Raw genomic sequence first — 13,483 nt, forward strand, 5'->3', positions numbered from 1 at the left:
TTTTTTTTTTTGAAGGCTATGGACTGATCAATCAGTCATACCTACTTGATCCTTGTGGGAGTGTTGGTTCACCAACGTTAGATGGTGTCGCAAGAGAGTGTTGCGGTGAGAGACATACATCATATCATTGAATCATGCGCTTGCATTAACCAGAGTATATAGGATTCTGTGAATGAATGCTTTTCACTAAATTTACTCTTATGCATGATAACTTATGTAACTTATAGTTAATGGTACCGCTGAGTTGATCACTCACTCCCACTCTAAGACGGTGGCTTAAAACACAAACCAGAACTTGTCATAGATGTAGGAGATAGATGCGTTGGAGGATGTGGGCATGGATGATGAGGAGCGAGTGTACTATTATACTTTCAGCGGTTTCTTCTAGTTTATGTTTGGATGGTCGCGGGACATAGGCTAGGGCCCTAGTCATTTTAGGATATTTATCAGGGTGGGACTAGTTCCTGGTTTGGATTTTCTTGGCACTGTATCTTAGATATCTTACATGTTTAGCGGCTCGTATTTACATTTTATGGTATTATCATGCTTATGGTTTGTTAAACTCCTCACTGCTTATGAATAAACCCAAATGCATTTGAATCTGGAGCCCATTAGGGCATACGTGACACCTGGGAATTCAGGAGCCGAGTTCATACTCGGCCCCTGAAATTCTGGGTGTTACAAATTGTAGCCTCAAAATTTTCTTTTTAAACATATTTGTATATTAAATTTTGATCCATGGAGTTATATTCACATTTTGGACATATATGTTATCCATTTTGATGTCTTTTGAATGTACAAATTCAAATATGAAATATATACTTGTACATCTTTTACAGTAAAATCCTTTATTGAAAAAATCCTTTATGGATGAAAAGGAGGAGGACAACTACTAAGAAATATGAGGAATGAGAAGATGTACCTAAAAAATACCGTTGAAATTGTCAAGTTCGGTGGCAAATCCTCCAACCGAAGTCTAGGGAGAGCAAGGAAAAAAATTAGGGCAAAAATGAACAGTTTAGAGTCCGATTCTTATAAGCAACCCCACCCGATTTTGGTGTAACTGACAGTTAGTTCGGTGCTACCGAAAATCCCCCATAAAGGATTTTTTCAATAACTTGTAAAAGATGTACAAGTATATATTTCGTATTTGAATTGTACATTCAAAAGACATCAAAATGGATAATATATATGTCCAAAATGTGAATATAACTCCAAGGATCAAAATTCAATATACATATATGTTTAAAAAGAAAATTTTGAGGCTACAATTTGTAACACCCCGAATTTCAGGGCCCGAGTATGAACTCGGCTCCCGAATTCCTAGGTGTCACGTATGCCCTAATGGGCTCCAGATTCAAATGCATTTGGGTTTATACATAAGCAATGAGGAGTTTAGCAAACCATAAGCATGATAATATCATAAAATGTAAATACGAGCCGCTAAACATGTAAGATATCTAAGATACAGTGTCAAGAAAATCCAAACCGGGGCGGGAACTAGTCCCACCCTGATAAATATCCTAAAATGACTAGGGCCCTAGCCTATGTCCCGCGACCATCCAAACATAAACTAGAAGAAACCGCCGAAAATCTGATTATACGCTCACTCCTCATCGTCCATGTCCGCATCCTCCAACGCATCTATCTCCTGCATCTATGACAGGTTCTGGTTGGTGTTTTAAACCACCGTCCTAGAGTGGGAGTGAGTGATCAACTCAGCGGTACCATTAACTATAAGTTACATAAGTTATCATGCATAAGAGTAAATTTAGTGAAAAGCATATATTCACAGAATCCAATATACCCTGATTAATGCAAGTGCATGATTCAATGATATGATGCATGTCTCTCACCACAACACTCTCTTGCGACACCATCTAATATTGGTGAACCAACACTCCCACAAGCTATATTTTTTATCAGGGAAATAGCACAGAGTTTCATTCGTTAAATCTACTTCTTATGTTAATAAAGTGCATGCATTAGATTTGGTTTATTCTAATGTTTGTGGTCCTATGAGGACAAAAACCTTGGGTGGGGCATTGTATTTTGTTACTTTTATAGATGATGCATCTAGGAGGGTTTGAGTTTATGCTTTAAAATCCAAGGACGAGGTCTTTGGTGTGTTTAAATTATTTCATGCTATGGTCGAGAGAGAGACAAGTATATCATTAAAGTGCATCTGCACTGATAATGGTGGTGAATGCATTGGAGACTTTCATGAGTATTGTAAGTCCTTGGGTATACAACATGAACAGACGGTTACTAAGACCACCCAACATAATGGTGTGGTTGAGTGAATGAATCACACCATTGTAGAGAGAATTAGATGCATGTTATCCTATGCAAAATTGCCCAAGACGTTCTAGGGAGAAGCAATGCACACGACAATATATTTGATAAACAGGTCTCCATCAGCCCCGTTGAATGGAGAAGTACCTAAGAAGGTATGGACTGGATATGATCCATCATACAGTCATCTCAGGGCATTTGGATGCAAGGCATCCGTTCACGTACCAAAGGATGAGAGGTCTAAACTCGATATGAAGATCAGGCAGTGTGTATTCTTGGGGTATGATGATGAAAAGTTCGGTTATAAATTGTAGGATCCAACCGAGAGGAAGCTCGTCAGGAGCAAAGATGTCATTTTCTTTGAAGATTAGTGTATAAAAGACATTGGCAAGCCAGAGAAGAACCAGCCTAGTTCAGATGAACTAGAGGACATGGATCTGGTTATTCCTCCCATGGTGCGTGATGATGGGGGAGTACAGCAAGGTGCAGATGACGAGGGAGTTCCTTCAGAAGATGGACCAGGGGAGCAGCCCCCACTTGATCCACTGTTGAGCCACAGGTGAGGAGGTCATTGAGGGACAGATAGCTGTCCAAGAGGTACTCGCCGCATGAGTACATTATACTGACTGATGGGGGGAGAGCCAGAAGATTATTCTTAGGCCCAAGCCGACGAGCATAAGGAGGAGTGGTTGAAAGCTATACAAGAGGAGATGGAATCCCTGCATAAGAACCACACCTATAACATGGTGAAATGCCTAAGGGAAAGAAAGCTTTGAGCAACAAGTGGGTGTTCAGAAAGAAGGTTGAGTAGAAGAATTTATAGACAAGGTTCAAGGCCAGACTTGTGGTGGAAGGGTTTAGTCAGATGAAAGGCATAGACTTCGAAGAGATATTTTAACCAGTGGTGAAGATGACATCCATACGGATGTTGCTTGGGTTGGTGGCTAGTATAGATCTAGAGATAGAGCAGTTAGATGTTAAAACTATCTTTCTCCATGGTGACCTGGAAGAAGAGATCTACATGCACCAACCAGAAGGGTTTGAAGTCAAGGGCAAAGAGCATATGGTGTGTAGGCTGAGGAAGAACTTGTATGGGCTGAAACAAGCTCCACGGCAATGGTACAAGAAGTTTGAATCATTTATATTGAAACATGGGTATGACAAAATGGAGTCGAACCACTGTGTGTTCACGCGCAAGTTCTCAGATGGTAATTTCTTAGTTTTGTTGTTATACGTTGATGACATGTTCATCATGGGAGAAGACATCAAGAATATCGACAAGCTGAAACAGGAACTGGGCAAGTCACTTGCGATGAAAGACTTGGGCCCGGCTAGACAGATCTTATGAATGGAGATAACTCATGACAGAAGCAGTAGGAAGCTTTGGCTGTCACAAGAGCGGTATATTGAGAAAATCCTAGAGCGATTCAATATGAATGCAGCAAAGCCGGTTAGTACTCCACTGGATGGTCATTTTAGATTGAGTGATAGACAGTATCCTAAGACAAAGGCAGAGGTGGAAGAGATGTAGAAGATACCTTGCGTGTCAGCTGTAGGAAGTTTGATGTATGCTATGGTGTGTACACGCCTAGACATAGCATATGCGGTTGGTGTTGTTAGCCGATATCTTGCCAATCCTGGCAAAGAGCGTTGGGCAGCGGTGAAGTGGGTACTGTGGTATCTAAGAGGCTCATCCAGGTTGAGCCTATGCTATGGTGATGGTAAACCTGTATTAGAGGGTTACACAGATGCAGATATGGCAGGTGACATAGACTTCAGGAAGTCTACATCGGGGTTCATTTCACATTTGCAGGGGGAGTGATTTCTTGGCAGAGTAAGCTACAGAAGGTCGTAGCATTATTGATGACAGAGGCCGAGTACATTGCAGTCACAGAGGCATGTAAAGAGATGATTTGGATGAAGAGGTTCCTACAGAAACTTAGCCTGAAGTAGGAGGAGCACGTGGTCTATTGTGATAGTCAAAGTGTTATACACTTGAGCAAGAATCTAAGTCAGCATTCCAAGTCAAAGCACATGGAGATTCGCTATCACTAGATCAAGGATATTCTGGAACAAATGGTGTTACAGATTGAGAAGGTCCACACGGACGATAATGGGTCAGATATGATGACCAAGGCTTTACTCAATAGTAAGTTTGAGGTTTGAAGAAACCTGGCTGGCTTGAAGAAGGTGAATCCCTCCTGGGACAAAAAAAGGGGGAGTTTGATGGGATTTTTTATCCCGTTGTCGACTGGTTGTGGGCGGTGCTCGACCAGTCGTGGGTTCGAGCCATGGCACGACTCAAAGTCTAGCGACTTTGGGAAATATTTCTCAGGGGTTCTCGACCGGTCGTGAGTGGCGCTCGACCGGTCGTGGGATCCGCACAATTAGTCGTAGCTACGCAGATTCATTCTGCGATTTTGCGTGGATTTCGTGTCGCAAGTCCTTTCGCAACTAGGATGCGAAAAGGAGTTTCCTAAAACTTTAAATAGGAGGTATCTAGGGCTTTCTAGGTATGACAAGAGGGTTTCCTAAAGCTTTACAAGGGATTTGCTAAAGGGTTTAGGGCTATCAAAGTTGAGAGAGAGAGAAAGAGAGAGAGGAAGCTTATAGAATGAAGGTTATGCTCGTGGAGGTTATCTACTGTGCAATTTATATCTCAGCGCTTCTATGTCCTCGTAATTGGTTAGATTTCTCCGTTTTCTTTGTTTCTCTTATTGTTTATCCATTCCTGCGTGAGTGAAGAAGGTTGTAACGTTATACTTCATAGTAGATTGTTGATCTGGATGAGGTCCCGTGGTTTTTACCTCTTTGAGGGTTTTCCATGTAAAAATCTCTTGTGTGGTGTGTGGTTTATGTTTTGATTTATTTCACTGCTTTATTATCCATAATTCTGGTTTGTTTCGGGAGGCTAAATCCTAAGGTTTTGTGCAAGGCATTCCAACAGGCAATATGAAATCTCTAATGATAATAGGGTACGAATTACATACAAGGTCAAAGGTGGATGATTTCTCAACGGTGTTACTACTACTAACCCTCCCTATTATGGGTTCAGGGACTAATCTCATCATAAACATAAAAGCATTCGATATAAAGGTGCGTGACTCTTGAATAGATAAGGGTCCTGGTGGGTGAAGAAAAGACACCAAAGTACCTTCCACTATGGATCCGAAGGCACACGGGTCTCTCTGTGGGAGTGCACCAACATGGCCCTGAGATGACTGGAGTTGGGCCTGATGGTGGATGGCCCACTTTAACGTTTTGACCCGCGTAGATGGTCCACATCGAAGGTATGCTCCACATAATGCACAATCCACATCCAATTTCCAACATTATGGATGGTCAACATCCGAGGTGAGAGGCATGAAAGGGCTTGCTTAATTGAGATGGAGTTGTTGCAATTTTGAAAAACGAAAGTAACTACCAAAAAAAAATGTTTTTATTTAAATATTTTACCAAACATGCTTATTTCAACTAAGGGCTTTTTTTCAAGTCTGAAAATGTGATATTACCAAATGAGCTTTATTGTACAACAGGAGCTAATACAAAAAGTCTTATTAGGGTAGTTCTTATTTGGATAGCTCTTGTTAGATTAGATAGGAGATGCCGAATGGCCCCTTAGAATTTCAACAAACTCTGGCAGACTTGGCTTAGTCTCAAGTCAATTCAATGAGTTTTAATTACGTGGAAGTAAGGGCATTTAACCTTTCATACATTCACACTAGTTCTAGACCTGTGCATCATCATTAAAATAAAGGAAAAGCCACAAAAAATTATTTTCATCATCATATTATTTACAAGGAAAATCCACACGATAAAGTCTCCCTAAAGCTCTTGAACTAAAACATGACTCTCTTGATCCACCACAAATTACTATCATGATAAGAATTGATTTTGAAAGAAAATTAGTTCCCTCCCAACTGAAACAATGATTCTTTTATGTGGTGCATTTCAACTAAAATTTCTCTCATTTTGGGACGAACCTTGGGTGTGTATGCCGCGCATGAAAGACCGATTCGTATCAGGTCCTCCAAACACTCTTCTTTTCTACTCTGCCAATTGAGTCCTGTCTCATTATTTATGTTTCCGTGACTTCCGCCACTAATACTATCATTGCTGATGTTGCTGTTTGTGTAGGTGTTTCTGCTGGTGCTGTTACTTCTCTCAAAGTCATCATCGTCTTCCAGCATGCCAGGATCAACAATTTCTGCAACTCGATTCTCAAATACTGCAGCTGCAAATTTATTCAGATTTAATCCATCCTTGAACATGTCATCTGTGGGCTTCTTGCCTGTCAAAATCTCCAACAATAGTATTCCGTAGCTGTAAACATCTCCACTCATCGATGCTTTGCTGCCTAAACCATACTCTGGTCATTATGAAAGTAGATAAGCATAAGTCAATTTATGATCATAGAAAAGTTTCATAGGAGATAATCAGTAACTTAAACCTTACAGGACGGATAATTTATGAAAAATATATGGAACGTGTTAGTTTCTGATTAGCTTGAACTACATGATGATGTACAACACCTCGGATTCTTTGCGCATTTTCCATGCTGATTATTGCGGTTTTTGCAAACACATAAGGATCTCTTCTACAGCTTCTACTGGGATGATGGGTTCAAAACCCTTTGTACCTTCATGTTGAAATATCACATCCGTGTGCAGGATCAAGTCATTCATCTAATGGCTCCAAACTGTGTGAAAATCATGGTAATAAGGTCATATGGGGCACTAAGTTTAAAGAAATCTGTATGTTTGATGTGATTGAATGGGCATGATTTTTTAGTCGTGGCTTATACAAATTTGGGTTCATTTTTCTAATATGTCCTTTCATGAGTAGGCTCCTGATTTATCATTTATTGTCATGCCTAGAAACAAGACGGTGGTTTGTTTCTACAATGAGAAATAATAAGCGGCCCATGCATCAGCACATCAATGGTGACCAGATCAAACAATATGTATAAATGGGACATGGTTTAATGATCCAGAATTCCAGGTGATTCATCTTTTGAGCATTATGGTGAATCACCCAATAAAATCTGGTAGATGTTTGTCTTTAGGCTAATGGGCTACAAATAGATGGTTAAAAGAAAAACACAACAATGGCTAAAATATAAAAATAAGGCAAAAGATTTATATATAGGATCTTCTAGCATGAAGAGTTACAGGTTGCACCTCATCTAGGTCAATCCCATAAGATTAATGGTTTGGATCGACGAACCTTGGACATCCTAGCATGAAATGCTGCAAAAGATGCTAGTCACGTTGTTGTTGGGGATGGTTGTACAGAAATTGTTAATCCTTCTTCTTTTTAGGAGTATTTTTATTGTTGCCTTTAATAAAAATTTCTTAATCGATAATTCCCTAAGACTAGGTCATCGATTGCTTAGCTGGTTGGGATATGTTATAATAGTGGTTTGTTGCTTGGTCAGTTTCAGAGGACAGTCTACATATATGCTTTTTCTAGTATTTGTGCCCATGTAAGCAATTGAAAACTCTGTGTTCGTAAGTAATTGAACAGATTTCCATCCAAAGCTAATAAAGACTCATTCATATATTATATACTGTTTTAGAGTCTTTCAATTATAATTTTCTTTTTTCAGAGTTATTCATCAAGTCTACTTGCACCAGGCCTGGCTGGACTTTGAGTTGACCTTTTCAGTTTTAAACCATGATATATAATATAAGCATGCAACGTATTAGGAAATGATGAAAAAAACATAAACATGGCCGAGCCCAGGAGAATTAATTTGTGGGCTTGTCTAAGTCTAACCAGAAGCAGGCAATGGGTCTTTTCTGGGTCAGGTTCAGGTCCACCCATTTTCGCATATATCGAGGGGTCATACACCTAGTCCAGGTACCATATTTCGCGTCCTAGGCCCGAATCCCATAGTACTTGGGTTTTGTGGGTAGGTACCAGGTCTCCAGCTATTTCTTGATAGTTGTGATTTTTAGAACATGTGCATTGACCATTGAACACATTACTTCCACAATATCGGTTGTAGCATCATCTTTCCATGTGCCTGTAGGCATAGGAGATTGCTCTACCATGTCCACTTCATATGGGTATAATGCTCGAAAGAATCCTTTCCCAAATTCCTCAAGTAATTTATGAACTATCTTAAAGCAATTCCTAGTGCTCTATATATCAAACAGGCTGGCAAGTCATTGTAGAGTAAATATTTTTTTTTCAATTGTAAGGTGAATCCTAGGGTGTGTATGAAATCCAACCAGTCAAAGGGCCTCATTTTTCTGGTTCTTGGTTTCTTTTGTGGTGGAGCGAACCATGATGTTTATATGTAACCCAACTCATGAATTACTGTTGGTCCATTATGATGATGGAATACTCTAAATATCAAACCTTTACAGTCACTAGGTATGTCCCATTGTAGTAAAAGTGGACAACCATCCCAAAACCCATCTTCATATCTTATGACTCAGATGATGGTTGGGTCAGCTTGGTTTTGGGGGCATCCAACTTTAATAGCGGGGGTAACCAGTTGAATAGGTTGGACCCTAATCATAATACCCCAATTGGACCTGTACCTAAATAGGTTTGAGGGCGTGGATCCAAACTCAATCCAATTAAAGGAAAAAAATAAAATAAAAATAAAATCAGTTTTCGAGTTTCTTAGGTGACCATAGGCAGGGGTACCGGTGGACATTCCTACATGCAAGGCCCAAAAACTGAATAGGCAAGCATTGTCCGATGACAGCCCTAGTTTTTTTTCTAGATAATCTGAGTTACGTTTGATACCTGGGGCAATATACCCAACAGATCCCTTCAGTTCGATTGTGCTACTGTGCTTCTCCGAAGGAAAGAGACATCTCGCCAATCCGAAATCCCCAACATGAGCAATCATCTCATCGTCCAAGAGCACATTGCCTGGTTTCAGATCACAGTGGGCCACAGGTGGGTCACAATCATGGTGCAGATAGTCCATGGCGGCAGCTACATCTATACTGATGTTCAGTCTCTGAAGCAGATTCAGTCTCATCATAGTCGCGCTCTCCCCCGGATGCAGCCATTCCTCCAGACTGCCATTAGACATGAAGTCCATAACAAGAGCTTTAAATTCGGCTCTGCTGTGGTCGATGCTGGAGCATGACGTGATGATCTTGACCAGGTTACGATGCCGAATGTTTCTCAGAGTCTCGCATTCTGATGCAAAGCTCTTAGAAGCTTTTCTTTTATTGAGGTCAAGCACCTTAATGGCAACGGTAGTGGATTTTCCATTTTCACCACTAATAATTCCTTTATAAACCGAGCTGAAGCCTCCCTTACCTATCAAATTCCTCGAGTCGAAATTGTTTGTTGCAGATAAAATATCTTCATATGATATCTTCCTACGTCGACCTTTGAAGGAAGCACGCCAGGAACTTCCTTCAATATTGCTTTTCCGTTTCTTTGAATTCGCTATAGATATTAAAGAGAAGAGAACACATAAAAGTGCCACAGAGCTAGCAATTGGAACAGCAATTTTGAGCTTAAGAGAAGAAGACCCATTCTTGCTGCATGCAGGCAGCCTCAACTTCTTCTGTGTATCCTTTGTGTCACCACAGAGCCCCTTATTTCCTTGCAATGATTCCCAGCCAATGATTCTGAAAACCCCCTCAACTGGCACCTTTGCTTGGAGATTGTTGAAGGACAAATTCAGGTTCTGCAGAAACCTGAGCTTCTCTAAGCCAATTGGGATCTGTCCAGATAGATTATTAAATGAAAGGTCCAAGCTCTCCAGGCTTCCTAATCGGCCAAATGATTCTGGGATCAGGCCTTCGAATCGGTTCCTGGCTATGTTCAGGCCTAGTAAGCTTGAACAGTCACCAATGGAGACAGGAATAGTCCCTGATAGCTCATTCTCAGAGATGTCCATGAAACCGAGCATGTTCAGCTGACCCACTTCTATTGGCAGGGGACCATTAAGAAAGTTCCTAGCTAAGCTCAAGTTGAAGGTTAAATCTGGGAGATTGAAGAGCTCTTTGGGTATGTTTCCTGTGAGCTTGTTGCCAGAGATATCCAACAGTTCCAGATGCTGACAGTCACCTATGCTCAGCGGAATCCTGCCATAGAACTGGTTATCACTTAAATTGAGCCGATACAACTGTGTAAGATTGCTGAAAATGTCTGGTATTTCTCCGGCAAAGCTGTTTTCTTGGAGAGAGAATTTCTGCAGTTTGCGGAGTAGGCCAATGGACTTGGGGACGCTTCCCGTGAAGGAATTTTGTTGCAGATCTAGGATTGTTAGGTTGCGGTAGTTGTGGACGCCACGTGGGAATGAACCTGAAAAGAGATTGTCATCCACACTAAAATCTTGGAGATGGGTGGAGAGATTCCCATTTGAAGTTGGGAGCTGGCCTGCTAAACGGTTGGTTGTCAGCGAGAACACCTCCAAATGGGTGCAGTTTGTAAGAGAATCGAAAAAACGACCGATGAGATCCGTGGTGGAAATGAGATCGTTGTTGGCTAGATTCAACTCGAGAAGATCAGTCATCTTTCCAAGTGAAGGAATTGAACCACGGAAGTCATTTCTTGATAAGTAGAGATATTCAATTCCGGAGATGTTGGATAAGGAACTTGGAATGGGCCCGTTGAACTCATTTCCAGACATATATAGTTCCTTCAGGTTGCACTGCAACAAAATAGGGCTTAGCCGACTGATGGGCTTACCCTTTGCCCGCAGCCCGTTTTAACAGCTGCGGGTAAAGGGTCCCTTGCTATTAAAAAAAAACATAAAGCCGTATCTCCCTCTCTCTCATGCCTCTCCCTTGCGCCGTATCTCCCTCTCTCCGCCTCTCCCTCTCCACTGCATCTCGCTCTCCTTCCCTCTCCCTCTCCCTATCGCACGCTCTCCTTCTCCCTCTCTCTCTCTCCCTCTCCCTCTCACTCTCGCGTGCTCTCCCTCTCCATCTCCCTCCTTCTCTCTGCCTCTCCGGCCCTCTCCCTCTTGCGCGCTCTCCCTCTCCCTCTCCCTCTCCGCTCGCTGTCCTCTCACTCTTTGAAGTTTCAAGTGTTCCTTCATCTCCACGGCGGAGATCGGAGGAGTTGGTAAAAAACAAAAAAAAAACCCTAGATCTCTTTCGCTCACTTTCTATGAAATCTCGATCTTCCTTCGATTCCATCATAAGCAGGTGATTTTCCCATCTCTGCCCTAATTTTTCTATTTTCTGCACTGGATCTTCTGTAGATGCGTTTTCTTGATGCGATTTCCAACTTGAGGCTATTTTCTGTGCACTGAGGGTTTCTATATTTGATTTTGCAGAATTGACAACTGGAAACGTGAACATATACGGCAGTTCCTGAGAGAGAAGGTGAAGCTGGTGTATCAACAAGCTAAGATTTGAATCTCAGGTTCCGTTTCTCCTCTCTTAATTGCTATATAGGAGTCTCTATCCTATTTGATTTAGTTTCAATAATTAGATTTACTCAAAATTTCAAATTTGCAATTATGATGTTGGGGTGTAGCATCTTAGCTTTCCATTTCATTATGGAATATAATTGCGCAGATTTTCTACTTGGGATGATGCCACTCTTGCTTCAAACCGCTGTGATTTCTCCAAGGTCGTTAATGTCTTTTCTTGTTTCCTACTTCTCCAAGGTCAAACCGTTGTGATTTTCCTGTTTACCTTGACATATTGGTTGACGAGACTTGAGACTTGAGAGAGGGAAAATGCTAAATCGGTGGTTTGGAAGAAGGCTTTAGAATCTAGAGGCTTAAAAATTAGTAGAAGTAAGATTGATTAATTGGAATGCAACTTCATTAGGAGTTATAGAGGGGAAGGTTTGGTTAAAAATGATGACCATGAAATTCCTCAAACTGACCTGATTTGTTACCTCGGTTCTATTATTAAAAAAATGGAGAGATTGATGAGCATGCTCCCACTGGAATTCAAGTTGGTGGTATTTTTTCCTTTTGGGCAATGCTCATGTGTCTTCTTGTTTGTAGTTTTTGATGCTATCTCAACGCCTCTTTAATGAAGCTTGTTGTTATGTTTCAAAAAAAAAAAAAAAAAACATGGAAAAGGTTTAATAATTGCTCTGGGAAGGCCATGTTCCTACTGTAATTTAGATTTAGCTCTACCAAGCATTGCCTAAAATAAAAGCCATTGTGGGTTCTATCCTTCAATCCTTCAGCTCATGGGAGTGAATTTGGTGGTTCTATGCTTGTCATGAGCAGTGGGTTTTAATTGGGTTTAATGGTTCCTCTGTTTTTGTTTTTTTTTTCATGCTTCTTAACTGGTACTTCTGTATGTAATAAGTGATGAAATTTGGACAAAATTCTCATCATCTGATATGTAACCGAAGTTGAATTTTGGAAGTATTGCATTTATGTAGAGCAATAGATGACTATTCCCAGGGATCTTTTAGGGTTATATTCCTTTTTGCCTTCTCATTGCATCTATCAGTTGGCATTGATGTTTTGTTTGGAGCTGAACCTTTCTGATTGTCTTGCATTAGTGTGGATCTGATACTTGATGCGGTAGGAAAGTCCATAATAATGATTTAAATGATTGAGTGATTGAACTGATATTTGGAATAAAATGTCTATGAACTTGTGCACATTTGATGTAACAAGACCGTCCAGTGTATAGACTGCTCATTGTGAAAATTAATTTCTGCAGTTCATTTTCCATTGGATCAGCTCTTCTTTTTTTCTGAAAGATCCAATGGATCAGCTCTTATTTTATTTTTATTTTTCCTGAAAGATCCAATGGATCGACTCATTCTCTTCCTTTTTATTAAAACTTCCCAGATCGGCTGATTCTAACCCTTGAATCAGTGGCCTACAAATAAATTGCTAGGGATAACAATGGTACAAAATAAAATCCATGGATGAGCTGGATGGGATTGTCTAATATGTAAAATCTGAGGGTCATTATCTTTCCACGGTAGGTCCATCTTATCAACTGTCTGGATCATTTGAGGTTCATTTGCATGAAGATGCTGATATGGGGCTAGAAAAGTTTTGGATCCCTTCGTCCAGGTCTGTTTGACCTAATCAATAGGTTGGATGGCAAATAAAGATTACAGTGGGCCCTAATCTCAAGATGCCTTTGTCTACTACTTGTCTAAACCATATTAAACCTGAACTTTCCATTCGCTGAATTTTGGTGTTTCTATTATTTTACCATTTTTTTTTACCATATTTCTAATGATTGAGGCTGAACTAGAAATGAATATTTCC

General features: G+C 40.6%; 1 protein-coding gene across 1 annotated transcript; it reads right to left on the bottom strand.

Moving 5' to 3' along the window:
* Nucleotides 1–6,016: 6,016 nt before the first annotated feature.
* LOC131251372 (probable LRR receptor-like serine/threonine-protein kinase At3g47570) lies at nucleotides 6,017–10,922 on the bottom strand. Its single transcript, XM_058252049.1, has 2 exons — nucleotides 9,058–10,922; nucleotides 6,017–6,664 (listed from the first exon to the last, which is right to left on the bottom strand). Exons 1-2 carry the CDS (start codon nucleotides 10,907–10,909, stop codon nucleotides 6,201–6,203), a joined length of 2,316 nt encoding a protein of 771 aa, XP_058108032.1. The 5' UTR covers nucleotides 10,910–10,922; the 3' UTR covers nucleotides 6,017–6,200.
* Nucleotides 10,923–13,483: the final 2,561 nt, after the last annotated feature.

The sequence above is a fragment of the Magnolia sinica genome, chromosome 7 (assembly GCF_029962835.1).
Source record: "Magnolia sinica isolate HGM2019 chromosome 7, MsV1, whole genome shotgun sequence".
Classification (NCBI taxonomy): domain Eukaryota; kingdom Viridiplantae; phylum Streptophyta; class Magnoliopsida; order Magnoliales; family Magnoliaceae; genus Magnolia; species Magnolia sinica.

Excerpts from the sequence above, each read along its gene's own strand:
- LOC131251372 (XM_058252049.1), bottom strand. The coding sequence starts at position 10,909 with ATGTCTGGAAATGAGTTCAACGGGCCCATTCCAAGTTCCTTATCCAAC. Across the intron at positions 6,665-9,057 it reads TGTTGGGTATATTGCCCCAG|AGTATGGTTTAGGCAGCAAA; the intron begins GTATCAAACGTA and ends CATAATGACCAG.